General features: G+C 35.1%; 2 protein-coding genes across 2 annotated transcripts; both read left to right on the top strand.

Moving 5' to 3' along the window:
- The first annotated feature begins 2,755 nt into the window (after positions 1–2,755).
- Positions 2,756–6,142, top strand: LOC134271715 (toll-like receptor 4). The gene is made up of 3 exons (XM_062753924.1): positions 2,756–2,778; positions 3,609–5,003; positions 5,414–6,142. The coding sequence occupies exons 1-3, from the start codon at positions 2,761–2,763 to the stop codon at positions 6,140–6,142; spliced, it is 2,142 nt and encodes a 713-aa protein (XP_062609908.1). The 5' UTR covers positions 2,756–2,760.
- Positions 6,143–17,388: 11,246 nt separating this feature from the next.
- On the top strand, positions 17,389–27,448 carry LOC134271717 (lim and transglutaminase domain protein ltd-1-like; the record flags this gene model as incomplete). The annotated part of the gene is made up of 9 exons (XM_062753925.1): positions 17,389–17,469; positions 17,922–19,083; positions 19,185–19,295; positions 20,102–20,233; positions 20,396–20,625; positions 22,525–23,635; positions 26,375–26,546; positions 26,699–26,980; positions 27,387–27,448. Coding segments are annotated over exons 2-9 (2,937 nt in total), but the record flags the coding sequence as incomplete, so codon positions are not given.
- Positions 27,449–27,514: the final 66 nt, after the last annotated feature.

Genomic DNA, 27,514 nt, shown 5'->3' with positions numbered 1-27,514 from the left:
ATTTCCTACATACCTTCTTCAAAAAAATGTGTTGCTTTAAATAAAGAATATATTTAAGAAATAAGGTATCATTTTTTGAGTTTTACTGAGATGTAAAACGGGTTGGTCACGTGATCAAATCCCATAAAGCCCGAAGGGCTTTATGGAAGATTTGATCATGTGCCAACCCGTTTTACATCTCAATAAAACTCAAAAATGATAAACTTATTACTTATATTCATATTTGTGACTTATTCATACTTTAAATTTGCCTGATATGTTACTATTAACATGCGAAATGAGTTTTCACAACCCACACGGATTGTATGAAATCCACTATGTTATGCCTTTTTATGACGTCACACAGAGATTACGTCAAATTTATGCCAAAAACACATCTATGACCTTTACCCAGTGTCCTATATATATACATAGTAAAGAATTAAATTTTTGTACATTAATGTGTGTCATGACCTTGATACTGAAGGTCATTGTATAAAGGAAAACATCTGAAATGTAAATATATATATATATATCAAATGGATATTGAAAATTGTCGTCCATATCCGTCTTATTCCTATTCCAGAGCTGCGTATCATTTATACATTATAAAGTGGGACAAGTCTGTAATGATATTGAAATGTTTATCTTTATTAGATTTGACATTTATAATTGTAGTAAAGTTACCTCAATTAAATTTGGTTATCAACAAACTCTGAAACACTGAGCCTTTCCCTTTCCCTTTGATATATGTTTCCTGTATTTTGCACGTGTTTTAATTCTATATGCTGAGATTGCAATTTTAATGCTGTTATATAGAAATGCTTATTATCAATAAAGTTAGTTGAAAGTCAGAGTCTCATGTGGTATCATTACATGGTGTCAGAATGGACAAACTTAACCCGCCACCAATTATCTCATTAGAAGGGAACTTAAAAGAAATTTGAACAATTATTTCAAATTTATCTAACAGCGAGTGGAATGGACGACAAAGAAGACAAATTAAAAACAAATATTTTGCTTCATCAGATGCTGTGGAGATATATAACACTTTTGAATTTGAGGAAGCCAGGGACAAACTTACGTCTGTCCTGGATAAATTCAAGGATTACTGCAACCCAAGAAAAAATATAATATTTGAACTGCACATTTTCAACTCAAGAAGTCAAAGACCAATAGAACCTATTGACAGTTACGTTACGGATCTAAAAAAAACAAGGCCAGTCATGAGAATTTGGCGGGATCAAGGATTCGTTAAATCGAGATAGAACCATACAGGGCATTAAAAGTGACAGCGTAAAGAGTCGACTATTAAGAACTCCGGATCTCACCCTTGAGAAAACCGTGGAAATTTGTCGAATTAAAGAATATTAAGGAAAATTAAAGAATGTAAATATAAGCATTGAATTCAATTTCAATAACGCGCGGTATTCAATTTGTCGGCACGGCCAGGTGTGTTATAGGACCGAAGATATCCCAAAAGATGAATTCAATGCTTAAAAAGAACAATCATTTTTTTCTAAAATGTGTCGAAACACAATGCCACGGGAACCACATGAATTTAAAAATTCGAAGCGTTCAGTTAATACAGTGAATACCCATGAATGGGACAGTGAGTACAGCGTTGACACTGTCGCCATGGAAAACTCAGAAAGGGAATGGACGGCGCATATCAAAATAAAATGTATTTCACTTTAAAAATTAAACTGCGTCACGTACCTTTTTAATGCGGTAAGTAAAATTCGAAGTTATTTCCTAGTTAAATATTAATTTGAAATTGCACATGGTTGCAAATTATTTGCCCCCTCCCCCTAGCACAGTGATAAGAGTGTTTCCTAGAAGTTGATTTTGAATCCCAAGTGGAGACAGGTCTTTCGGATGAGACCGTATACACTGACGTTCAGTGTCACAGTAATAAATGCTGGTACAAAAACGATCCCTCTCTGCTGAATAACCTTGAAAGTCGAGTATAGATCTAAAATTTGCGTCCTCCATCGGTAAGTAATGATAAGTTAGTGAAAAATTCTCTAGATGGGCGCTAATTGAACAAGCCAGAATCAAATAATACATGTATTTCTGTCTAACTGTTTGTTGACAAAATGAAAAAAAATCTGCCTTTTAAATTTCCTTGATAAATTTTCCGCCTTTTGATTTTTCCTTAATTTTTCTCTTTACTCCGGTTCTATTGAAGAGAAATAAATTTGTTTGCTGACTGCTCCTATTTTGCATTGTTCTTATACATTTTTTTATCTTGAATACTGTTTGTTATATCTATATGTTTCATCCAAGTCTTAACATTCCAAAGAAAACCATGTCATAACTTCGGGAGTTTACTTCTTTTAAAAAATTACAGCCATTTTCCCCGACACCCATGACGCAATGAATAAACGGTAATTTGTGAATTCGTTCCTTCGTCGTTTCGCCGACATAATTTGATGGTGGCCGCTTTTAATACAAATTCTAGAATACAATCTCTTTAGTTTGATTAATGTCCTAAAATAAAATGTGGAAACGTAACATTTATTTCCCGTCTTTTGAGATTGATTTTTCTTTTTTTATTCATTTTAAAATAAGGTTTCTCTGCACATGCACTTGTTTCAAATATATTTTTTTAAACCCATTGTATTATGATAACAAGTGTTATTATTATTACCATTAAGGAAGTTAAAGAATTATTGATAGACAGAAGTATGATATCATGATATCCTGTCAAGTGAAGGGCTTCAAGTATATTAAAAAGTAGAAGAGTCATTTATTTTCAATCTATATCTAGCCAGAAAAATGGGAAGTTATAACTGTGTAAGTTTTATTTAATATTATTGTATTTTACAGTATAATTTACGCATCTTTCTATTACTATTGGTACTTACTAGAATGTTTCGCCAGCTTACTCAGTAAGGAATGAAAACCGGATATAGACTAGTTGGCATGTCTGTATTATCATATACCTCTCCCAACAAAGTTGGGTCATAATTCTATTTCTTCTTCTCAGTATTTATGAAGATGCAACAATGAACGAATCATTAAACCCCTGGTTAGAAAGTTGATCGAAATGGCTGTATCTCTGACTGTCTTTAACGATTTGGGGGACCCATCTCATCCTCTTAAGCCACTGATGAAATTTAATGAGACTTTCACAGACCAAAAAATAGTGTTATTATGCATTTCCTATTTCATTTTTTGATCGGACACATATGTTTGGTTTGTCGTAGCAAAAGGTGGAAACTATCATTATTCCTATAACACCGAAGTGTACTTTTCTTATCCGCAACTCATCTCATACTACATTATGATTTCTAGTGATACTATCACAGATTCATCATTACATGATGCCATTGTGCGTCTCTTGTTTCACATTTGATCTGACACTTATTTCAGGTCTCCCTGAGCAAAACATGGACTATGCCATTATTATCATATATGGGGTGGGGGTATCATTTAGCAAGGGCAGTGCTGACAGTGCGTCTTGTTAAAGACTGGAACTGTAGAAAATAATGCAATTTTCAGAAGAAAAAAATGGCGGTTATTTCCTTATTCTTATTTTAAATTTATTATATTTCAGTTGCTCATTGATTAGATATAAAGAAAAAATCACAAAATCATATTGTGATATAACTTTTACTTTTCAGACATTTTTGACTTTCTTTTGTGTCTTCGTGGCTGTTTTGGGAATAGAAAGTTGGAATCATTGCACAAGTAATCCTAATTGTCGCTGTATCCCAAAAGATAACAAAAACTATATAGCAGACTGTTCGAATCTAGCAATCACAGAGGTACCGCGAACGCGACCAGATGTCGACACTCTCAATATAGGACATAATAGAATAAGTCACATCATGCATCCGTTCAGTCCCACACTTGTGAATTTGGATATGTCTTATAACCAGCTTCAAAACTTTACTCATGACGTGTTCGCAAATTTAACACGCCTGAGAACTCTAAATTTAGAAGGAAATCAACTTCAATTGGACGACAGCGTACTCAGACCGGAAGTCTTCCGAGACATAAAAGCTTTACGTTCAATAAACATTAAGAAGACTATAGTCAAAGCACCTAGCACATTTCCATATAACATGTGGGTCCATCTGTCCTTATTAGAGACTCTCCGGATTGACGTCATATCATCGACACAATTTGGTCGACAGTTTCGCTCTTTAAGGTCATTGACTGTCCTGGATGTATCAGGCTGCTCCGGGTTTTGCTCGATAGAAGAAATTGGAGAGAAGTTCTTGGAAAATCTGCCTCACTTGGAGATGCTGGATTTGTCTTGTTGTCAGATAAAAGGATTCTCAGCAGGTGCCCTGAAAAAACAACGAAATATAACGGTCCTTGATATTTCATACAATGAAAGACTTACATTTGCAAGTTTTGCAAATATAACAAGCGATTTACAGTTTTCCAAAATAAAGGTTTTCAAAGCTAATAAAATCCACTGCACGTATGGATTAGGTACTGTGATACAAATTCGTGACGTCATGCACTTTCGGAACACATCTCTTGAAGAACTTTACCTAGAGAACAACAGACTAGCTCTTGTAGAAAGATATGCTATCCGCTATTTTCCTCACACTCTCAGAATAGTGTCGCTCGTCCGAAATAAAATGTCACCTGGTACTTACTTGATGGATGTCGTGTTCTTGACAGGGATGGAATCGCTTGACTTGTCCCTCCAGATGGGGTCCACGCCCATCAGCGACCTTATAGACGCTTTCACTTGTCAAAACCCTATACGACCTTCCAATAACACAATAGAGAGTCATTCCAACAAATTCAACACAGAACCATTTCAAATGAGATACAATACTAGTATCACCGAAACTCTGCCAAGAAATTTAAGAACGCTCATACTGAGAACATGTGGCATACGTCTGGAACTGTTTAGGATTCTTGTTAACCCGTCCAATCAGTTATCCCATGTTGACCTTTCACAGAACGTAATTACCAGCTTCACGGGGCCTATTATAGGATTTAATAAACTGAAATATTTGGACTTGTCAGATTGTCTTTGTTCCTCGCTTTCAACTGTTTTTTTTTTTATTTAACGACAGCACTGCAAGTCTTAAAGCTTAACAAGAACCTGTTAGGTTTCAGTTTGAAAGACGATTTGGACGGAGGAACCTTTAAGAATCAGGTCAATCTTCAAGAGCTAGACTTATCGGACAACAGAATACAACGGCTACCTGAAATGTTATTCAAAAATCTAGGAAAGCTTCAAAAGCTGAATTTAAGTTCTAATTTCCTGACAGAATGGAATGTGAAGATGAGTAACATGCGGAACTTGCTCATGATTGATATTTCAGTCAATAAGATAAGGCAACTCAGTCAGGACGCCACAGTCTCTATTGCAGAAATGTTGAAAAAGAATACACATTTTAAAATTTTTCTGGCAGACAATCCTTTTGCTTGTTCATGCGATTCTCGACATTTTTTACAGTGGTCTTCCAAAAATCGCAAGCATATCTCGGACTTTCATCAGATGAAATGTAAGTTAGACAATGGAACAAGCTTTGGTTTCCAAGACATAGAAACAGTTTTACGATTGCTTGAAATTCAGTGTAAAAATTATCAAGTGTTAATATTCATAATAACTTCTGTCATAGTGTTCTTTGTGATAATCATTGTTACCGGTTTAATTTACCGGTACCGATGGAAACTGCGGTACTTGTTTTATATGACTAAAAACAAATACCGATTAGTCAGACCTATATATCGGGATACGTTTACGTTTGATGCCTTTATATCATATGCCGATGAAGACAGTGACTTCGCGGTACACGAGTCGATTTCCCAGCTAGAGGAATCAAGAGGACTGCGCCTGTGCCTCAGCAAGAGGGACTTCCGGCCCGGTACAGAGATCGCAGCTAACATTACAGAAGCCATCACCAAGAGTCGTAAAACAATCATAATTCTGTCCAATCACTTCCTGAACTCTTACTGGTGTATGTATGAATTCAATATGGCAAGGATGGAGAGTATTTATACCCGGAATGGAAAGCACGTACTGTTCATGGTTATGTATCGACACGTGACTGCTAAGATGTTGCCTTTATCAATGCTGGCCTTGGTAGAAAGTCATTCCTATATCGAGTACCCCGACGATCCTCAGGGGAACATCGTTTTCTGGGACAAAGTAGCTGATACATGCAGAAATCCCTCAGATTAAAGTAGCTGACACCTGGAAAAGCATTCAGATTAATATAACTGATACCTGCAGAAAACCTTGATTAACCACTGAGATCTGTAATAGGTCCTTAAGACAACAAATCTGAAACCTGTGATAAGCCTTCTTTATAAAAAAAAAAAAAATAGATGAAATGAAAAAAAAAAAAGAAAAATCTGATTGATCTCAAGAAACTTACAAAAATACAGATTTGTGAGCTATTCATTATGCAGATGGTGAACAGCATACTCAAACTCAAAAGTCCAAAGGGACATTATATGAAATTTGGAGCTTATCAATCACGATTCTTCAAAATAATCATTTCCTGTCAACTAATCAAATCAGCGGAAAACCTATTTTAAAAGTCGTCAAGATAAGAATAGCCAAACCTGGGGAAATTTTAGATTTAAAAACACTGAATTCACGAAAAAGCTTTAAGCTCTAACCCTGCAAAAGGCTTGCAAAATAAAAATAACTGAAACCCGCCAAATGAAGACACAACGGAAACAGCCATCTTATTGATATTCTCCCTCAGTTGAAATGCAGATGTTTCTAAACATTAGAAGTTGTTGCTTAACGTAATTAAGTCATACAGGTATACCACTTTGTAAAAGTGACACCACAAAATTGAGGATCTGATTCTATGGGTTTTCCCTGCAGTTTCACATGTAGAGTGATCTGCCCTTAGATCTGAATTATAACAAATAGAAATTTACAGTATATTACCCAATTTGTAATTAATTCAAGTATTCTTAAGATTTTAAAATGCCAAGAAAAATTAATTGAACATGTTATTTAAATGTAATGTGTACATCATGGAAGTAAACAACAGTGATATCTATTCACTGATACAATGTTGTCTTAGTACATTTTTCCCTGAGGTAAATGACACGTACCACATTGAAAATTAAATACTATACAGTTGGAAAATAACTCGCGGTGTAAATATTCGCTATATTCACGGTATTTGAAAATGAATCCATGAATTAAAAAAAACAGTGAATAAGTTTTCAATAGGTATAGATAAGGGGGGAAACTTTTATTATATACCAATTCCGCGAATTCAAGAAACCGTGATTGTGTCAAAGAAGAGAAAAACGTGAAAATAACAACCAGTGAAATAAATCCTCTATACAGTACTGTGAAGTCACTAATTTTCGTGGAGTCACTTTCACATTCTATAAGTATAACTATGTATTGTATGTAGATCCGATGTAATAGTGTACCATAAGATGAAAATTATAATACTTGTACACGTGAAAGTGTTATATCAATAATTTTTTTTTAATTTAAAAACAATATCAGTGACAGTTAAACACTGAATGAAAGTGAGTAAAATGTGGTGCAAGGATGGTCCAGATGTCATTGATTTTTAGTAAAACCAGTTTTTTTTTTAAATTTGATAAAGATCACAAAAAAAATGGTAATTACACACAATACGTACCGCAAAGTACAGATTCATTGTTTTTAAGTATCGGTGATATTTTATTTTCTTTCATTTGTACATTTGTTGACAAGACTCATTTGTTGTATTAATTTGAAAATATCATACCATTCTATAAAGTAGTTTTTAAATTTAAATACATTTATTAAAGTGAACACTTAGAAATTTTGTTAAGTGTATAGAATAAAAATCTCTACTTTTCCGCTTAAGCATAGTTATTGACCCTAATTTTTCATTTCCTCGTACATTAATAATTTGAAACTTAACATGGTTGAAAAAAAATTTTGATCGCCCGCCTGGCACAGTGGTAAAAGTGTTTGCTAGGAGTTGAGTTTGAATCCCGCGTGGGACGTGGAAAATGGTGCTTCAAAAGAGACCGTATAAACCATGTTACTACTGCAAGTGCAGTATAATGAAAATAGACCCACTTCTGCTCAATGACCCCGAGGAGTGAGTAAAGGTCTAATGAGCCCTCAATCGATTAGTGATGGCGTTTCAATCAAGCTAGTCTTGTCCTGATTTTTAAAAAGTAGGCTAGAAATAACTTCTTACGGCAAATAATTATTATTTGGTCCAGCATACTTTTTCAACCTATTTCGAGTATGCTGAAAATATGTTGGCCTCCATGAAAATGGTGTTAAAGATGTCAAAATGGCGATTCAAAATGGCGGACATCCAATTTTTCTAATTTTCTGATAGTATTGTTCAAAATGGAGAGGTTATGTGTGAATATCTCTCACTGAGTGTAATAAAGCTTTTAAAATGATAATAGAATGCTTACATTTTTAGTTTAATTCAGAAAATTTAGTCGTTTCTACACTTAATTCGAATTTTCTCTGATTTATTTGTCGATTGTTTCTATACTCTGCTTTGGTAAGGATTTTACATTTGCAAATATCAATACACTGCAGATTTGTATTTTTACCTCTGCATCTCACTATTCTATCATTGAATAATGGTGCAGCTGTAACTTAAATTTAAATTTTCGGAAAAATCTCTGCAATGGTCCATCCATAAGGCCAGATAAAATTAATCTTTAGATTCTCATCCTAATTTGCTAAAAAAATTGGGGCGGATGGGCGGATTTTATTTTTTATACATATTAAGTTATAAGTATCAACACAACATAGACTCTTGGTACCCTCTTTTTATTATGTTAATGCCAATACGAATAGATTTTGTTCTTTCCATATTCTTTATTATATCTAAAGAATATTCTTGTTTTAAAAAATAAAATATTTATTGCCGGTTAAATATCAAATTACCAGGTACACACATACGGCACACGCCAAACAAAATGAGGTGGGGATATCAATAAACTGTGTATGCATGACTTCTCATCGGCCTTAATTTCCCCAAATACCTTTTAGTTTTACCAACAAAACCGTTTTCTGTAAAATATCATAGATTTCCACCTTCCTTAAAAATTTGATCGTTCTTGAGACTTGACATGTTCGACATTAAAATAAGTCATATTTGCAAAATCTATAAATTATTCTAATAAAATATTCTAGTGAGAAACCTACAGGCCTGAACGGTTTTAACATTTAAAATTTCCCTAGCATTCAACATTCTCTAAAGTCTGCCAACGATGTTTTATTTATTTATTTTTTTATCAAAGCATCACACACACTTCTTGCAATCCTACAACTTACGTCATGTTATTTTTTTTTATTAGTTCTCAAAAAACCTATGCTAGCTGTTATTGAACTCTGATTTAAAAACCATGTCACTGTTCAATTTTCTTGTTGCCATATTAAAAACCACGCATACCTTAAGGTATTCCAATCCTCAGGTTCTAAAAACCAGTCATTGACTAACTGAAAATGCTCACAAGAATGTCTCTGAATTCTCAAAATATTTTGTTTTTAACCACGATAATTCTTAAAAATTCATGTTTGACCTATAGGAGAAAACCATTTCCCAGAAAAAGTGACATTCAAAAATTAATCTTTATTTGCTGTTTTCTATCGTGTATATGTCTAAATTTTTGTATTTTATGCCTAAAAGTTTTATAATTTACAACTTTACAATAAACCTCCGAAGTTGGCCGAAGCAGCATTCCATTTTGTCCGTTTAATCCCAGATGCAATGAATAGAAACAAATATTAATTTTAATCACATTTATTGTAAAACAATGATTACATTTTGTGGCAAGTATTTGTCACAATCTATTTATACATAGATGTAAATACCCCGGTGGAATCCAGGGACTCACTACCTGCCGACTGACCTGGCGCGATAGCGCACCCACAGGTGACTGTGGTGGGAACAGACCTCTTGGAACCCACAAGAGTGAATGCCACATGGAATGAATTCAAGTTCTGACCCAGGTCCTCACTCTATACCTGTCTCCCCTGGAATCCAACAAAAACATGGGGATAACACGCCCAGGGGTAGCTGCCCAGATAGCATGACTATGTTGGGCCAACATTTGTAAAAGGTTGTATGGTTGGCGTTGGGGGAACAACGTTGGGCCAACGTTGGACCAATGTTACCATGTCAACCTTCTTGACTATGACAGAATTCCTATATTGGCCCAACGTTGGTCCAACGTAAGCAACTTCCATTCACTTTACATTCCAAGGAAGGAAGAATACTAATGTTGGCCCAACGTTGGTCCAATGTTTATAATACACCCTTAAAGAAAGTATCTTTTCAAATTGGTAGTAGTATGTTGGCCCAACGTTGGCCCGATGTTTGTAATACACCCTTAAAGAAATTGTCTTTTCAAATTGGCAGTAGTATGTTGGGCCAACGTTGGCCCAATGTTTGTATTACACCCTTACAGAGAGTGTCTTATCAAGTTGGTAGTAGTATGTTGGACAAACGTTGGCCCAATGTGTGTAATACACCCTTACAGAAAGTGTCTTATCAAGTTGGTAGAAGTATGTTGGCCCAACGTTGGCCCGATGTTTGTAATACACCCTTAAAGAAAGTGTCTTTTCAAATTGGTAGTTACGAGTATGTTAGGCCAACTTTGGCCCAATGTTTGTATTACACCCTTACAGAAAGTGTGTTATCAAGTTGGTAGTAGTATGTTGGACCAACGTTGGCCCAGTGTTTGTAATACACCCTTACAGAAAGTGTCTTATCAAGTTGGTAGTAGTATGTTGGCCCGATGTTAGCAAGAGTGTTATTTTGTTTAGGTGTTTCAAAGATGGGATATTTATATTGGGCCAACGTTGGTCCAATTATTATACTGCCAACTAAATGATGGTGTCAGTTTTATAATTAGCTGCTGAGCTTTACGTTGGGACAACTTTGGTTCCGAATATTAATTTAGATGCACATTTTGAAATAATTAAGAGGACATTCTATGTCCATGCTTTTCATTGGATTATTGCTTTTGTTTAGATATGATATATTCAACATTTTAACTTTGAACTTAAGTGATCACTGCACCAAAGAGTGTTTTATTCTATTTTTTTGAAATGTGTACATGTGTAATGGTTTGGGCCGTGGATATCGGCCTGGATAGCTCAGTTGGTAGAGCACCTGACTAGAGATACAGGGGTCCCGGGTTCGATTCCCGGTCCAGCCATGCATTTTCTCCTTTCCTGTTACAGATTTGGTGCCGTTGACCACCCCTGGAATTGCAGGTGAAAGTCCTGCCAGGGGCAATAAGAACTTGGGTTGTGTCTTCGAGGGCGAAGACAATTTAAGGAGGGAGGAATGTAATGGTTTGGGCCGTGGATATCGGCCTGGATAGCTCAGTTGGTAGAGCACCTGACTAGAGATACAGGGGTCCCGGGTTCGATTCCCGGTCCAGCCATGCATTTTCTCCTTTCCTGTTACACATGCTTATTTATATGTAATAAAACGCTTAAAATTGTGATTTTTTTCATGAGCGTTACATATTCATGAGAATTTAGAGAATACTGAATAAATGTTAGTTAAAAGTTCACAGGAACAGAATGTGAATCCCAGATAGCAGAACATCGTTGGTCCAATCTTACATTACGGTTGTATTATCGCTGTTGGGTTACCTTTACTGGGCCAACGATGGTCCAACATGGAATGATGAAAGTTGGTTATGTATAATGGGGTCAAGGTTGGGCTAACTGTTGGCGTTATATCATAAAACTATTAACGTGATAGAAAATCTTTGTTGGGGGATTGGCATCGGCCCCAAGTTGGCCCAATATACCTTGAATCTGGTTGAGCATCATGGGTAGAGAACATCCGGGCTACTTGTAATATCCGCGCCATTTTTAATCTGACACGAGCGTAATGTGACTGATATCTTGCATATCTGCATCCACTTTGTAAGTATTTATAATATGTTTGCTTCGACACAGCTTAATTTACGTTTATAGTTTAAACGATATCGTGTACAAATCTGTGTAAATCAGACACGGGGAAGTGCAGAGGCCAAGTGCTGTTGGGTCAACACTATCCCAGATATCATGCTAACATTGGGCCAACGTTGGGTCAATGTCATCGGTTACAATGGGCCAATGTTGGCAAATGACATTGGCCCAGTGTATGTTTGCTCATCGGCCTAATGTTGGCCCGATATATTGGGCCAACGTTGGTCCAATGTAGAGTGTCATTTATTCGCCCAACGTTGCGACAACATTGTCCAAGCGACATTGGGCCAATATTGGCCCAACGTTAACAAGAACATTGGGCCGATGTTGGCAAATGACGTTGGCCCAATGTAAGTTTGCTGATTGGCCCAATGTTGGCCCGATATATTGGATCAACATTGGGCCAATGTGTATAAACATTTAATTGTCACAAATCTGTATATTAACAAATCCGATAGTCTCTACAATTAGAAATAAATCTACCACCAATCCTACTTGAAAATACAAGTTAGTTAGAATAAATTTTCATGGCTTGTTAAAATTCTTATAATTTATCAAAACAAAATAAATTATCAATTATTAAATTTATTGTTTCTATACAAGAAAAATAAATGAAAGTATAAAATAACAAATGCGTTTTGATACAGTTGAGCAATAAATAATTTGCCCCTTATTTAGATTGAAATTTGTGTCTAGTAGAATAAATTTACGAAGTCTACCACTCATTTTACTTATATACACTAAGCGTCGAGCACATGATCAAACATGTTGAACATGTTGAAGTTAAAACAAAATTTATTCAGTACTAAAACATAAATTGGGTTCTTTCATTTAAAATTTGTTCAGTGTACCGACAAATTTTTCTATACATATATTTTTCTTTGAATAATGATTTATATGGGGCAACATTGAATCAAAACTGGTGTGATGATGATGATCAAGCGTAGAAATTTTATGCATAAATACCTTCATTACGCAAGCTAATCGTTTAATCACACCATGAAACAAAAAGACGTTTATTCCTCAATTGACAACTTAAACATATAGTGATATACTTGTAAATTTAATCGTATGTTTACTCTTTACTGAGAAAAGTACCAAATACTACAATTTTAGTGCTACTGGAGATTCTAAAAAGGCATTGAGAACACAATCAAAGAAAGGCTAAAGTATGCCAAGGACAGAGACGGGGGAGGAAGAAACGGACAGAGAAGAAAAGAAGGGGGAGGAGGAGACTCGGTAGAGAGAAGAGGAGACTTAGGAGAGGGATCAGATGGAAAGTGGCAGTGCCTAACTTTTTTCTGTTATAAACTGTGACATACCGGTAGTTCTACTCTTTTCTGTGTCTGTTTGTCGGTAACAAACATGATGCAGATGCCAGAAACATTTTTTTGTGTAAGTAAACAAAATGGCGGGATTCATTTTGGTATTATTTTAAGAACAGGAGGGCTTTCTTTATTTTTTAGACGTGCTTATTGATACCAGCAATTTTCTGAACTTGTGCATAAATTTACATCAGAGAGGGAGTATACAGTGATGTTACCCTATACATGTATCGCTTCAAGAGAGCATCAACTTTTTGTTCTTTATTAATGTTTTCTCCATGCACTGAGCAATAAAATACTAGTATGTTTACTTATGATTTGATTTTATATTCTGTCTTTTTCCTCAGTTTTTTTTTAATTAATGTAAAGCTACTAACAATGCAATACTTGTTGATAGTAATTCTAAGAGATATTGTGAATATGTAATTAACTATTAATCTAGCATATACTAATATAGTATTAAAGGGCTTTTACCATTAAACTGTACTACAAAACTAGCATAACCAATTATTATATATAGTTTGTTATTCAATTTTGAGGACAAATGGCCAACCATGAGGAGCAAATGAGTTGTCCTGATGGCGAGCCAATAAGATTCAAACAAACGTTAGCCCAAAAATGGTGTTTGCCTTATATTGAAAGAATAAGTGGCCCAACAATGGCTAAATAATATTGAGTTCGTTGGTCCAACAATAAGCCAACAAGTTGGTCTGATTAAGGGCCGATTAGCAAATTACCGTTGGCCCAACATTAATTGCTTACAATGGCCCGACTATACGAAAACGACGTTTGCCCAATATTGAAAGAATACATTGGCCCAACAGTGGTCCAATATTAACTGTTACATTGGCCCAACAATAAGCCAAAAAGTTGGTTTGATTAAGGGCCGATGAGCAAATTACCGTTGGCCCAACATTAATTGCTTACAATGGCCCAACTGTACAAAAATGACGTTTGCCCAATATTGAAAGAATACATTGGCCCAACAGTGGTCTAATATTAACTGTTACATTGGTCTAACAATTAGCCAACATGTTGGTTTGATTAAGGGCCGATGAGCAAATTACCGATGGCCCAGTGTTGAATGCATACGGTGGCCCAACATAAGGAGCATTGTTGGCCCAACAAAGGTCCAATAACATCCTGCTATCTGGGTGGGTACCTTAGACCCCCAAAACCTGCCCTTTGTACCACAAGGATCAAGCCGGTCCCTCAGGTGCCGCTGAGGTAACCCCCAAATCTTCCCCAGTACTGAGGATAGATTACCCAGAGTTTTGAGCCAGACATGGTAGAAATCATCATTCGTGGTAATCCCCGAACTCCGCCGCCCCCATCCCAGATTGTGACTTAAAGAACGTTACCATAATCCCAAAATAATATGTATACAAGCTATGTTGCTTACGATACTTAAAAAAAAAACAATAACACTGTACATAACACATAACCATCAATGATCACCAACGACACTGACTTACTGATTATAAATCACACCTTAGAAATGTCCAATAAAACTGAGTATTGAATCATTTGTTACAACAGAAAACACCAAACACCAAACGGTCCCACCATATACATTGTGACCACATCCTTCCTTTGATTCTGATTCCAACCGCTTGGGTATTCCACATACACAACGCTTTCCATTTAGGAATATGCTTCTGTCACTGAAATTACAGAAGAGAAAACAGCAAAATCATGTACACAAATTTTAGGGAAGGGTGGGTGGGTGAAATTTTGCAACATGTCTACCCTTCTAGCTTTTTCGGTAGATTATGACAATCAGCGTCATAAGGTGCTTGATAATATTACGTCATCTATTTTAAACCCATAGTCCCGATAATGTTTAACTACTACAATTAGAACGCACGAGTTATCGCCCTTGCACTGGTATTAAATGCATTTATCAAAAAATATGGTGATAAATGCGATAAAGCGCTGATTTTTGCATAAATTTTGGCTTAGGAGTCTTTCAGGGCTGGCCTGCCCCTGAATAAAATTGTGATATTTTGATAGGTTAGGATGTAAGAAATAATTTGAGATAAGATTTTTTTGGGGGCACCCCTGTCCCAGGGTCGAAATTCACAAAAAACTACAAAAAATAAGGAAACCCGTTTTCATAATCTGCTGTAAATTTATGCCTTTCATTCTTATAGTGACCCTAGCTCAGTTGATAATTCGCTGATTGTTAAGCAGTGGAAACTTTCTTTTTAAAGTCAGGGGTTCGAATCCACCTGGTACCACACTTCTCAAGTTTTAGATTTCGCCTTTTCAAAGACTATTTTAATTTTTTTATCACTTGTGTATTTTTCCTTCAATTATCCATCCTTTATGCATGCCCATTCTTGATAAAAACTAAAGAGGTATCAATTCGTATAAACAATCCAATGTACGGTTGTCAGTCAGGCGGAACGAACCTAAGTATAAGCACACTTTCTCCGAGGACAAGAATAACTCTCTCTGTGTTTTCTTGGCAGCATTGGGCTGCGATGAATTTCAATGGTATATATTCTTTAGAATTTGATCACATTGATTTTGGCTACATATTTCAGTAACTGTACTCCCTTGGATTTCATTTAGGCCTATATTGTTTGCAGACATTAATTAATGACATGTATTATCAAGTTATATCCGTGGATAAATGCCTGGACATAAAGAATGGAATTTCAGAAACATTACCTTTATGCACAATGAGAAGAAAAGACAAATATCAATTATTACATTTGGAGATAACAAACTCATAAAATCACTGAAAGGCTTTCTCCTGCCTCTACTCTGAAATAAAGATTTAGGAAAAGCAAATTGTTATATGTATTCAGCATAATGTCATTAATTGGAACAGATATCGACAAGCTATTTGTAGAGAATAAACCGAGCCAAGTCCTGTAGGTCAGATCCCAATTTATAATTAAGTGATCCTTGGTAAATCTCAAATACTAGTAAATTTTCAGGAAAGACGAATAAAAAAGCAAATTCAAATTTGATCAACAAACACATTTCAGGAATAAAAATCATATGTATCAAGGCTTTTGAAAAAATTGCCCAATTTTTACATCTACGGCACTTTAGTTTCTTCTTTTTTATTTCTCGTACGTCGATAATTTTACAATGCATAGTTTTTAAAGAGTTTCCTATCATTGCAAAACATATCATGTTAATAAATATTGACATATATGGTTAGATTAAAAGAACCTCAACTTCTTTGAATATGTAATTTAACTTTTATGGGGTAAAAATTTCGACTGTCAAAAGACCTTTCTGAGAATTTTAAAGAACATTGAAGCACATTGAGAGGTATAAAATGAAAATTGTTGCATGCAAATTTAATATTTTGAGCTGCCTTTTGAGACTTTAAATTATAAATTAAAGAGTTATCCTTTTTGGCTGAGGATCGGAGTACCTTAAAGCATTTGACAGAAAAATGTCTTGGTGTTTCACAAATTTACAAAAAAGTGAAAACAATTTCAAATTATCAATTTTGAAAATGTTTTTCTCAAGAATCACAAGACAAAAAATTAAATCTATTCAAATAATGAGCCCTATGATAAGGGACAGATCTAGAAAATTTGATCTTAATTTTACATATAAAGGCCTCAAGTACCTCTGGCAAGCGTTGTGGCCCATAGACCTCTTGTTTTTTTTTTATCTTTAATTAGTTTAAGATTAAGGAATTGCTGTTTCTTGTTAATGAGTGCAAAATGTTCGTGTTCGTAGTTGATATTTTATTATACATACTTAAGGCCTAATTACAATCTGTTAGACACTCTAGAAACCATACAAATTGATAATGTAATTCCTGTAACTTAGAGTTGAAAATGAGAATCATTTATTTTGAAATGCTTATCACAAAGATTAGAAGCATGAGAACTTACATATTTAAAAAAAAAACGTACTTGAAATGCACAAGCCTCGATAATTAATGTCAACAGAACTTTTCGATGAATTAAATATCTGAGGAACTCCCTACAAAAAGATAGCTATTAATTTATTAAGTGATATTTTTTATCGACATATTTAAATATGAAGGAAAGTCAATATATAGAAGCTTGATCTGAAGCAAAACTTAATAAGGGGAGCTTTCCCTCGCAAAGAACAAACACTGTACAGATGTATCTTCAAATCAAGACAACATTCGACATCGATACAAAAAACGCGCGATTGCGTTACTGTCACATTGTGACGTAACAGTAGATAATGTAGTCCTTTATGACGTCACAATTGCAGTCTTCAAGATAGTGCAGAGATAACAAGGTAAGATTTCGATATTTCATGGCTTTTTTAAAAAAAAGTATTTAATTTATTGAACGTCAATGTAAAATTGTATTCTTCATTTTGCTATAAAAATTCTGTTTTATTATAAACACGGCTTCTCTACTAATAACACCCACGTTTAGAGATACTACAAACTTAATATTTATTTCTTTAAAAACGATTGAAATAAACGTACATGTAATTATTTAAATATTACAAAGATATTGATTTTTCATTATAACAAACATTTAATAAAAATAGCATAGTAGATAGTATAATTTGTAATGAGGCCTATTTGAAGGTCGTATGATAAACTGATAACATTATAAATCGGGTAGTCCTGTCATATTTATATCGAGATATCATGTACATTGAGATAAGTTTGTTTTTTTTTTTACATTAATCATTCAATGTGTACATCATTAGTGTTCAAAAGGGACGCTATTTCAAAGTAAATGCCGTTCCATCACCGAAGGAAATCCACTGAAGAAGAGATCATCTTAAGTAGCACGACATTCAGAGTCCTGAGCGACTGAAAGGGAAGACATCAGCATCAAGAAACGAAGTCGGTCAAACTCAAAAGATCCGGAAAAAAAATAGAAAAAAACGGACATCTCCAGGAAAACAAAGAACGTCATTCAATCGGAGCTGGACTAAAAATAGAGCTGAGCAAATCAGGAACGTTGCAAGGAAAGACTGCTCAAATATTACACTGAGAGAGGAAACTCAAAAGCGGCATCTAGCAGAAAATAATCAGAGAATACTCTAGATAATGCAATGGAGGGTGACGAAGCAAAGCGCCTAGGTGATACTGTAAAAGTTCAGGATCATTCCCACGATGAAGCGAACAAAAACCCTGTAAAAAATATAAAGTATATAAACTCACAGAGGACTTCAAATGGCGCCAAAGATAAGCCTCTAATGAAGGGTCAGGACATTAAACCCGACAAAAAAGATAAGTCAATTCCAAAAAGGGGCGTGGTCAACACCAAGGAAAACAATCAAAGATCGAGAATTCCTGTATCCGAAAACTCAAACATTATTGCCGTAAATCATGTTAATGGAGATGATAGTTTCAAAGCGCAACGAAAATGTTCACTTCTCTCTGAAAAAGTATCGTCTCGCGACACCAAAAGCTCGAAAACCTCTTCCGAGAGTGTGGACATAAAGGGAAATAAATTATACGCCGAGTTTATGGACATTAAATTATCATCATCACATAGTTTACAACAAAAACCGCCTGATAAGTCAGTAGAAAAACAAAACTCAAAAGGATCAGTAGACACAGGAATGCCTGCCCGGGTATTAGTTACACCCGCAGCCAGGAGACTGAAACAGAGAGGCGGATCTCGTACAGAAACTGGGACAAGAGAAACCGGGCATCCCCACAGTGTGGGGCAGGATAATCCAAATAACGTGACCAACGGTGATCATCAAATTAATGTGTCCAGTAACATTGGAAATACAGAGGAGGGTGAGATCTCCTTAAGAAACGCCGTCAGAAAATCTTCTCGGGGCAGTTCAATGTCAGTGGAATACAGAAGAAAAAGACAGGTCAGAAAGTCATCTAATGACAGCTTAATGTCAGCGGAAAACAGGACAAGAGCTCAGAAGGTAACATACATGTAACTACTCAGTACGGTTATTTTGCTTTATATGGATTATAAAATGCATAAAATGGATGATTTAAGTTGCAAGATATTTCTATTTTAAAGGCCACAAAACATGGGAAAATTTCCAAGAAGAATGCAAAGAGACAACATATAACAATGGGTCAGAAAGGGATTTCAAATGAATCTGTTACACAGAACTCCGAGATATCTCAGGTAATAAGAAGGTTATCTCAAAGGTTTACCTCGAAGAATCTCAGGTAAACACAAGGTTCACTCCCAGGAGTCTTAGATAAAAACACGGTTCATTCCGAGAAATCTCAGGTATTAAAACATAAGATTCACTCCCAGAAATCTCAAGTAAACACAAATGCAAGTTTCCCAGGAATCTTAGGTAAACAAAAATTTAATGTAACTCCGAGTTATTTCAGTTAAACACAAATCGAACTCCAGAAACATCTCAGTCAAATACGTTACCTCTAAAGAATCTCGGGTAAATTGATAGCTGCAGAACCGTAGCTCTCTAGTTGAGACAAACAATTCAGCAAATGGGTCCCACACTGCTCCATCGAAAGTCAGTTTGAAACATCCATGATGTTGTTGTCATGTCTCTTGGGCCCTTGCCAGGTAAATATTGTATCAATATTTCTATTTCTTATTTTTCTTCTCTGTGATAACTCTTTGAAAGTTGGCGGAAATGATTTCTTGATTCTATCGGCATACTATACTAACTAGACAGTAATTCCTTAAAATAATTGGTCTGTAAACAATTGCCATTATTTGAAAGAGAAAGGCATGCATATATATGAAATACAAGAAACATTACACAAAGCCTACTCAAAGAAGCGGCGCTGTTAATCGTTTTGTTAGATTGTTGGATCTGTAGCTCTCTCGTTTGCCTGTCTGAATTTTACTTTTCCAACCAGAAAACTACGGTTTTGGAGGAAGCAATTTATGTAACAAGATTTTGATGATTCTACAAAATTGTAAATGTAATCATAGATGATACTCTTTATTTCCAGGGTTCGCTGTCATCATTTTCTGAAGGTGATGACGTAATGGAGGGCTATCCTGCTCCTACACCGCCATCTTTACTTCAACCCACGACATTCAGTGACGGAGGACTAGACACGATTAATGATCTCGTCCATAAGGTCTAACTTTACTTAAAAAGACTTTTATTGATTCCGAAAGCGAAACATTTGCATTTCATAATCATTATTTAATTCAATCAGTTTTTAATCATGTAAAGTCTAATTGTATAAGTCGTGTTTCTGCAATAAAAAATATTATATTAAGCAATGTGCTGTTTTCAGGCTTCATTAGAAGAAACCAGTAGTTTTGATTCGCTGCTACAGTACCTGTGTGGGAATCTGGAGTCTGATATAGCTCGTGTTCGCGCCATTTACTGCTGGATAGTCAGTAAACGGCTTCCTATTTTTTATGACGTCACAGACATTCCTTCACCAGAAACTCCCATTGGCTACCTCTGTCTCATTTTGCAGAGAAAGGGGTCCTATGCTGCATTGTTCTGCAAGATGTGCAGGTAATATTAATCAAGTACAAAACATTAGGAGTTCACCAGTCAGGAGACTGAATCATATGGCAATTAGAGATATGTTGTGAAGTGCGTAAGATAATCTACATAATAAATAATACACAATTGATATAATAAAGACTTGCAATGGTGAGGGGTAACGTCAGTTACAACCCACCTGAGCTGTGGACCTCGAACGGGACAGGTGTCGATAGACCTCTGTATAGTTCCAGGGTAAATTCACAACTGGCTCAATATGGTAGTAAATCAGCTGATTGTGACGTATTAAATATACGAATCCCGAACCCGAACTATTTTATAAAGCCTTTATCACTACATTCCTCCCCGTTTTAATAAGCCCCGGGATATGGCACAAATCAGAACATCTGACTTAATGCCATTTAAATATAAAAGCTCTTTCTTACCAAATCTCTCATTCATTTTTGCACTCAGTTTCTTGAAGCTTCTTTGATCTGAACTTGGTCTGAACTGAGTATTTCAAGGCCTTGTCTCGAAGACTCTCAATAAGTTTGTCCAGTTTTTGTTCATCAGACCATTTGTATCTGGATGCAATGTGAGAAAACTGTGTAAAGAAGGGTCTCCATAGCTATTTTCCATCAAAGGTGGACATTTTTGGTGGACTTAGTCCCTTTGGCTCATTGTAAACTCCCTGTGGTGCTAACTTGTCTACTTCTTGGCTGATTTTTTCATCTTCAAGTTGCTTAATTTTGTTTTCTAAACGTTGTATCTTACCTACCCATCTGCTGTCTTGTTCGTAAAGTTTTTGTTCTAATGTCGCAAGTTCTTCGTTCTTTGCCATCATTTTTTTACTAATTGTGTTTTCGTAGTTTGCTTTTGTGTTTGCTAGCTCTGTTTTAAATTTTTGTTGTAGATTGTACATTTGTTGTTCATGTTCATCTTAATGTATCTAACTCTCTATTTGCTGTTGTCTAGAAGGTGTAACTTTACTGAAAACTTTGTAGAATTTCCTTTCATTGACTTTTGTGAGCCAAGCTATACTGATTGTAATTTTTCAATTTCATTTAAAGCATCTTCAATTTTGTGGTGTTGTGTTTTTTCTATTGTGTATTCTCTCAGATTCTTTAATCAAGTAAAGAGCTATTTGCTTGATGTTATTGTTTTTACATCTTCTAAAAGAGTGTCCCCTTTTCTTCTCTAAGTGCAATTAACTCTGCTTTTATATTTTTGGGATTGTTTTTAATTCCCCAAGAAATGTTTAGTAGTTTTGATTTGCCATTCTGATTCAGTTTTGTTTTGTTCAAAAAAAAAATAAAAATAGAAATAGAAAAACTGTGTTTTATTAACTGTCAGAATGTCCGACAGAAAATCGAGAGTGAAATGTTTATGATCGTTATCAGAAAATCCGACCATCAAATCTAAATGAAAAAATGGAAAAAAGTCAAGGAAATGATAGAAAGTCCGATTTAATTAATTTTTATCAAGAATTTTTTTGATAAGATAAACGAAAAACAAAGAAAAAAATGGCAAATATAAAAGCCAATGTCATTGCCATCGGAAGAGGTATACCGGCGACGCCAATGTGGGTGCCTCTGATAATCTACATATATATAATACACAACTGATAGAAAAGACTTCCAATGGTGAGGGGTAACTCAGTTACAACTCACCTGAGCTGTGGACCTCGATGTGAAGGTAGATATTATAGTCCAGGGTAAATTCACAACTGGCCCAACATGGTAGTAAATCAGCTGATTGTGACGTATCAAAAACCAATCAGGACCCGAACTGAATCATAAAGCAATTATCAACAGATATAAAATGAAATGATTTTGTATGACCTTACCATTTATAAATTGTTTGCTAAACCTTTTCCGTAGGAGTTGTGTTGTACATAACATGTCTCTAAGAAATGTGTTATGATTTTAGGTATATCAACATACCATGCGTTGTTATTCGAGGCGTTAGTAAGGGGGTAGCGTATGACGTTGGAGAGACTATAGACCACACAAAACACGGAAATTCCTGGAACGCCGTGTATGTGCAGGAAAACTGGCGCCTTGTTCATTGTCACTGGGCGTCCAGGTCAGCGAGGGGATACAAGTCAGGAGAATGGGTAACATTAGATTGTCCGGAATTCCGTAAAGATACCGTGTATGGAGAGAGTAGGTCGTACGTTGTTAATTCGCCTATAAACGACTGGTATTTCTTCACCGAACCATCAGTATTTATCGACAAGTGTTTTCCGAATGATGACAGGTGGCAACTTTTACCAAAGAAAATCAGCAAAGATGAATTCGAATCCCGGCCGTTTCTGCAACCTGCGTTTTATGCCTTGGGGCTTAAACTTGTGGAGCCAAATTGTTCATGTGTAGCTCACATTCATGGAAAGTATGTTCTTCAAATCCGAATGCCTCTGGAAACTCGAGATAGATTATGTTTTTCTTATAACCTTTATTTTCTACGAGATTTTACGGATGAAGGGGAATATGAATATCCGACTCTAGAGAGGTACACCGTTCATTATTGTTTGAATGAAGTGGCTTTCTTTGAGGTTCGATTCCCCCCGCTTTGTGTTGGAGAATATAAACTCCAGATTTATTGCTGTAACAACGATATTTGCCTTCCATCAGAATGGATCTGTGATTTCAGGATTGTCTGTGAGATAGGCATGAACGTTAGTGTGCCGCTACCAGTGGTGCCAAAAATAGGCTGGGGAAGAAACTCGGAGCTAGCAAAATACAAGATCACCGCAGTTTCGCACACAGGAGGTCTGTATTCATTAGACAGTGGTGATGTGAGGTTTCTTTTTATTTTCCCGCTAGAAACAGATCCTAGAGCAGAACTAATAAAAAATGGACGTTCAAAATCTGATTTTGTGGAGAATGTTAAAGCTAAGAAGAATGGTGTCGATGTTAGTATTACTGTAGAACCTTCGTGTGAAGGTGAATTTGCTTTACAGATTTTTTGTCGAGATCGAGGTAGTCAGAATGAAGTGAATGTTTGTAACTATCTGCTGGAAAGGACGTTTTCCATTGAGGTAATTTTATATATTTATATAACAGCTTTTTAAAAAGCTTGCCTGACTAAGTAATAGTTTATTTTTTTTGAGCAATTATACTTTGTAGGTTTAAAAATGTAACTGAAACAAATTGTATATTTACGTAATTATACAAAATTCAAAAATTAGAAGTAATTTGTATTTGAAAGGGGCATTACAAGTAATTGAATGTATTTAAATACATTTCAAAAAAGGTCATGTATTTTCAATTACTTTTCAATTACATGAAATTACTTTTTTTCAAAATGAAAGTTTATATTTAAAAAGGTGTCTTATACTGATACATAGTTTTATACATGTGGGTCCTATACTTATTCCCATGTTTTATAAATTCAGTTCTGTATTCCCACTTGCAAATAAAAATTGTTTATATAGTTAATTTATTTTACAGTAATTAGACTAACTACATTTCTTTAAATTTACATGCATTCACATTTTAAGATAGAAAATAATGAATGGAATTGTGATGATAGATTCATGCCTTCAAAAATATGGATTTCAGAAAGTAACAAAAAGATCTCGCCATACGCCATACTGGTGTAGCATGGAAAGTGTTTGACCTAATTAATTGTCTCATAATGTTTAATAAATAATGTATACCTCAAACTTTTTGAAGGTGTGAACCCCCATCCAAAAACACTGAATTGAATTGTTATAGAGCAAATCTTATTTAAAAAAATTTCACTTTTTTTTTAAAAATAAAACTCTAAGTAATTGAAATGTATTTCATTACATTTTCAAAGTAATTGAATGTAATTAATTACATTTTCAATGCAATTGTAATTGCAAGTAATTGACAATAATTATCAATGTATTTGAAAGTAATTAATTACATTTCAAAGTAATTGACCCCAAGCCTGTTGAAAAAATCAACTTTATATTTTGAGAACCGTGTAATTGAAATCCTGGATCTACTGAAATTGTAATATTTTAACTTTGTAATTGAAGCTGCAAGTCACCTAAATTTAAGCTTAAGATCTGTAATCAGTGAAGGCAGTGAAATTTAAAAGATGTATTGTAATTAAAAAAACATTTTGTGAAGTGTAAATCAAATATATTGTTAATATTTTTTTTCTTTAAAATTTGTCCACAATAATTACATGATATAGAAAAATTAGTAAATTCAATAGTTAGGCTTTTGTGGAAAGAAAAATCCAAGATTTTCACACTTTTTTATTTATCGTGTGCATCTGAACAACGATACAATGTTCATGCATCTGGAGACCTTTTGAACTGTGTTGTTTATTATTGAACTCGTCCATTTATGTAATAAACCTTCGGTAAACAAATTAGAAACATTTCATATACTTATACTGATGTATACGATATGTTATTTTAAAGAATGGTATAAAACTTGTAGATAGAATATCTGAAGCATTAGAAGGAAGTTAAAAGGACAAACTTTATTTAATTCCATGGAAGTTAGCACACCCATTCATACAATAGAACAATCCAAGGAAAAGGCGCGAAGATAGCTTCTAATAACATTCGTAAAAAGGGCCGGATTCACCCCTTTCAGTTAGAATAAATGGACTGATCCAGTAGTATAGAAATGCAGAAAAAAGGATACACGGACATGTTGAAACGGGAAATCATATGGAATAATCTGTTCCATGCAAAAAGATTAAAGGAAGTAAACACTGCAGTATTTTGCATCAGTTATATCTTTCTTTTTACTAAAAACTGTTTCTTTTAAAATGCAGGTAAAGAATTCCAATGTAAATCAGCTCGCACAAAATCTAGCTCTTTAGATATGGTCGCACATTTTCGGATCTTGGAAATATCAATCCTTATACTGCCTGACGCCGTGACGTCAGGCGATAACCGTAAAACAGACTACAAGTAATAGTATTTTTTTTCAATTATCTCGAGAAATATGTAGACACAAATGGTATATTTACGATATACAATTTTTTCGTTTAATGATATAGTTTTTGTTCTGTCTGTCCGTTTGTCTGCGTAGATCTTTGTTTGCAAAAAAAAAAAATTAACCTTACGTATTTCTTTTGAATAATTGAGCAACTAGGGCTTTCTTACTTCACACTTGCATTACTTTTGAGAAGATCTTCAAGTGGGCTCCAACATATTTGACCTATTGATCTTGGAGTTTGACCTAATTTTGCAAAATAAATTATCAAACATTAACCTTGGTAACTTTTAAACTGTTGGAGCAAGGTTTTTATATTCACATTAGTGAACTTATGTGTCATACTTCAGTAAAGTTCTTTCAAATGACACCAAGGTCAATGACCTTGTGACCTTGACTGTGACCTATATGCTAAAAATATGCTAAAAATAGCTTTTTCGAATTTTCGCTACAACATTTTGAAGTGTATGAGAGATGGAGACTTTATATTTGATATGCATACTCCACCAATGACGCTCTTTCAAATGACACCAAAGTAAATGACCTTGACTGTGACCTTTATGCTAAAAATAGATTTTACAAACTATAGATAACTTTTGACAAAAAACTTTTGAACCATGACAGATAGATACTTCATATTTGGTGTGCATACTCCACTAACACAAGTTCTTCATTTAATGACACCAAGGTCAATGACCTTGTGTCCTAGAATATCTCCAAATTGTATGACATGTACACATGGAAAATATTACATTTTTGAAAAAAGGGGACTTTGTTGCCACCATATCTTGTCGCATAGTGTTTCACAAAACACATCGTTTTCTATTTGTTTTTTTCACTATGTCGTGTAGTCAAAATCACAAGAAAAGGCGAGGAAACACCTTTTGTCTGCAATTTTAAGGACAACTGTTACAACTCAAGAATTAACAGACGCCATCGAAATGTTTGTGAGTTCTGGAGCTATAGATCGCGGTGAATTGGAGGCGGCTAAATATAAGCTGTATATGCTGAAACAAAGAGATGGTAAGGGCTAGATTTCATGATTGTTATTGTCAAATATTTTTCTAGATATGTCATTAAAATATAATGGAGATTTTTCATACAGTGAACACTGCTATGTTAACCAGTGAAAGTTACTTAATTAAAGTCCTTTGCGGATTTTGACTTCCCTTTAGAACTTTTGGAAGCCATGGCACGTAGAAACTTAGACAGATTGGAAAAGGTGCTTATGGATATAAGTGATGCCAAGATGGAGAACGATATAGGCGTGGATCTTATATCTAACGCCGCGAAGCTGCTGGCCCACCTGAAGAGATTGCTGCGGTTCCGGGCGGCCGTCCTGGAGATGGATTCCAAGACAATATCAGAACTCCGTAGTTACAACAAGCCTCCACTGGCCGTGCACGGAGTCATGGTGGCCACCTATGTCCTCCTGGGGGTCGACGAAGGAAATGAGGGTCAGTTTTTTATAAATTTTGTGACTAGGAAAGAACGTGTTTCATGTTGTCTTACGGTGCCATGTCTGATAAGTTGGTTTTATTGCTCCAGCACTGGGTCGGTGTTCAGAATTTGATCGGTAAGAGAAGAGAGGGGTTGAAGAAGCGAGTGGAGAACTTTGACAGCAAGTCTGTAAGTCAGAAGAAACTGGTACAGAGCCAAGGAAATCCTAAAGGATTACTAGATCTCTACACTGTACAGGACGCCAGCGCAGGGGCCGCAACCTTCTATCAATGGGTATTACTTCCTGATTTTAAAATTTAAAAGAAAATACTAAATTCATCAGATATAAATTACTAGTATACCATTGTATAAAATCATGAGATTTTTCTTAAAGTAAACTTTTTTAAACTACTTTTGTTACAGGCTATAAATATGATAAAAGACATCGAGGAACAGAACCAAACTTCAAGCTGAAGGCTGGTCCGGTTAGAGAAGAGTTTCTTCAGAGGTTTTGTTGGATTTTTTTTTCAAAGTGTCTCAGGACTTTAAAT

This window comes from Saccostrea cucullata, unplaced genomic scaffold, assembly GCF_032062105.1.
Source record: "Saccostrea cucullata isolate Sc308-1 unplaced genomic scaffold, CSIRO_AGI_Scuc_v1 ctg8311, whole genome shotgun sequence".
In the NCBI taxonomy this organism is placed as follows: Eukaryota; Metazoa; Mollusca; class Bivalvia; order Ostreida; family Ostreidae; genus Saccostrea; species Saccostrea cuccullata.
The sequence above is the reverse complement of the archived record's forward strand: the minus strand, read 5'-3'. Positions and strand labels throughout refer to the sequence as shown.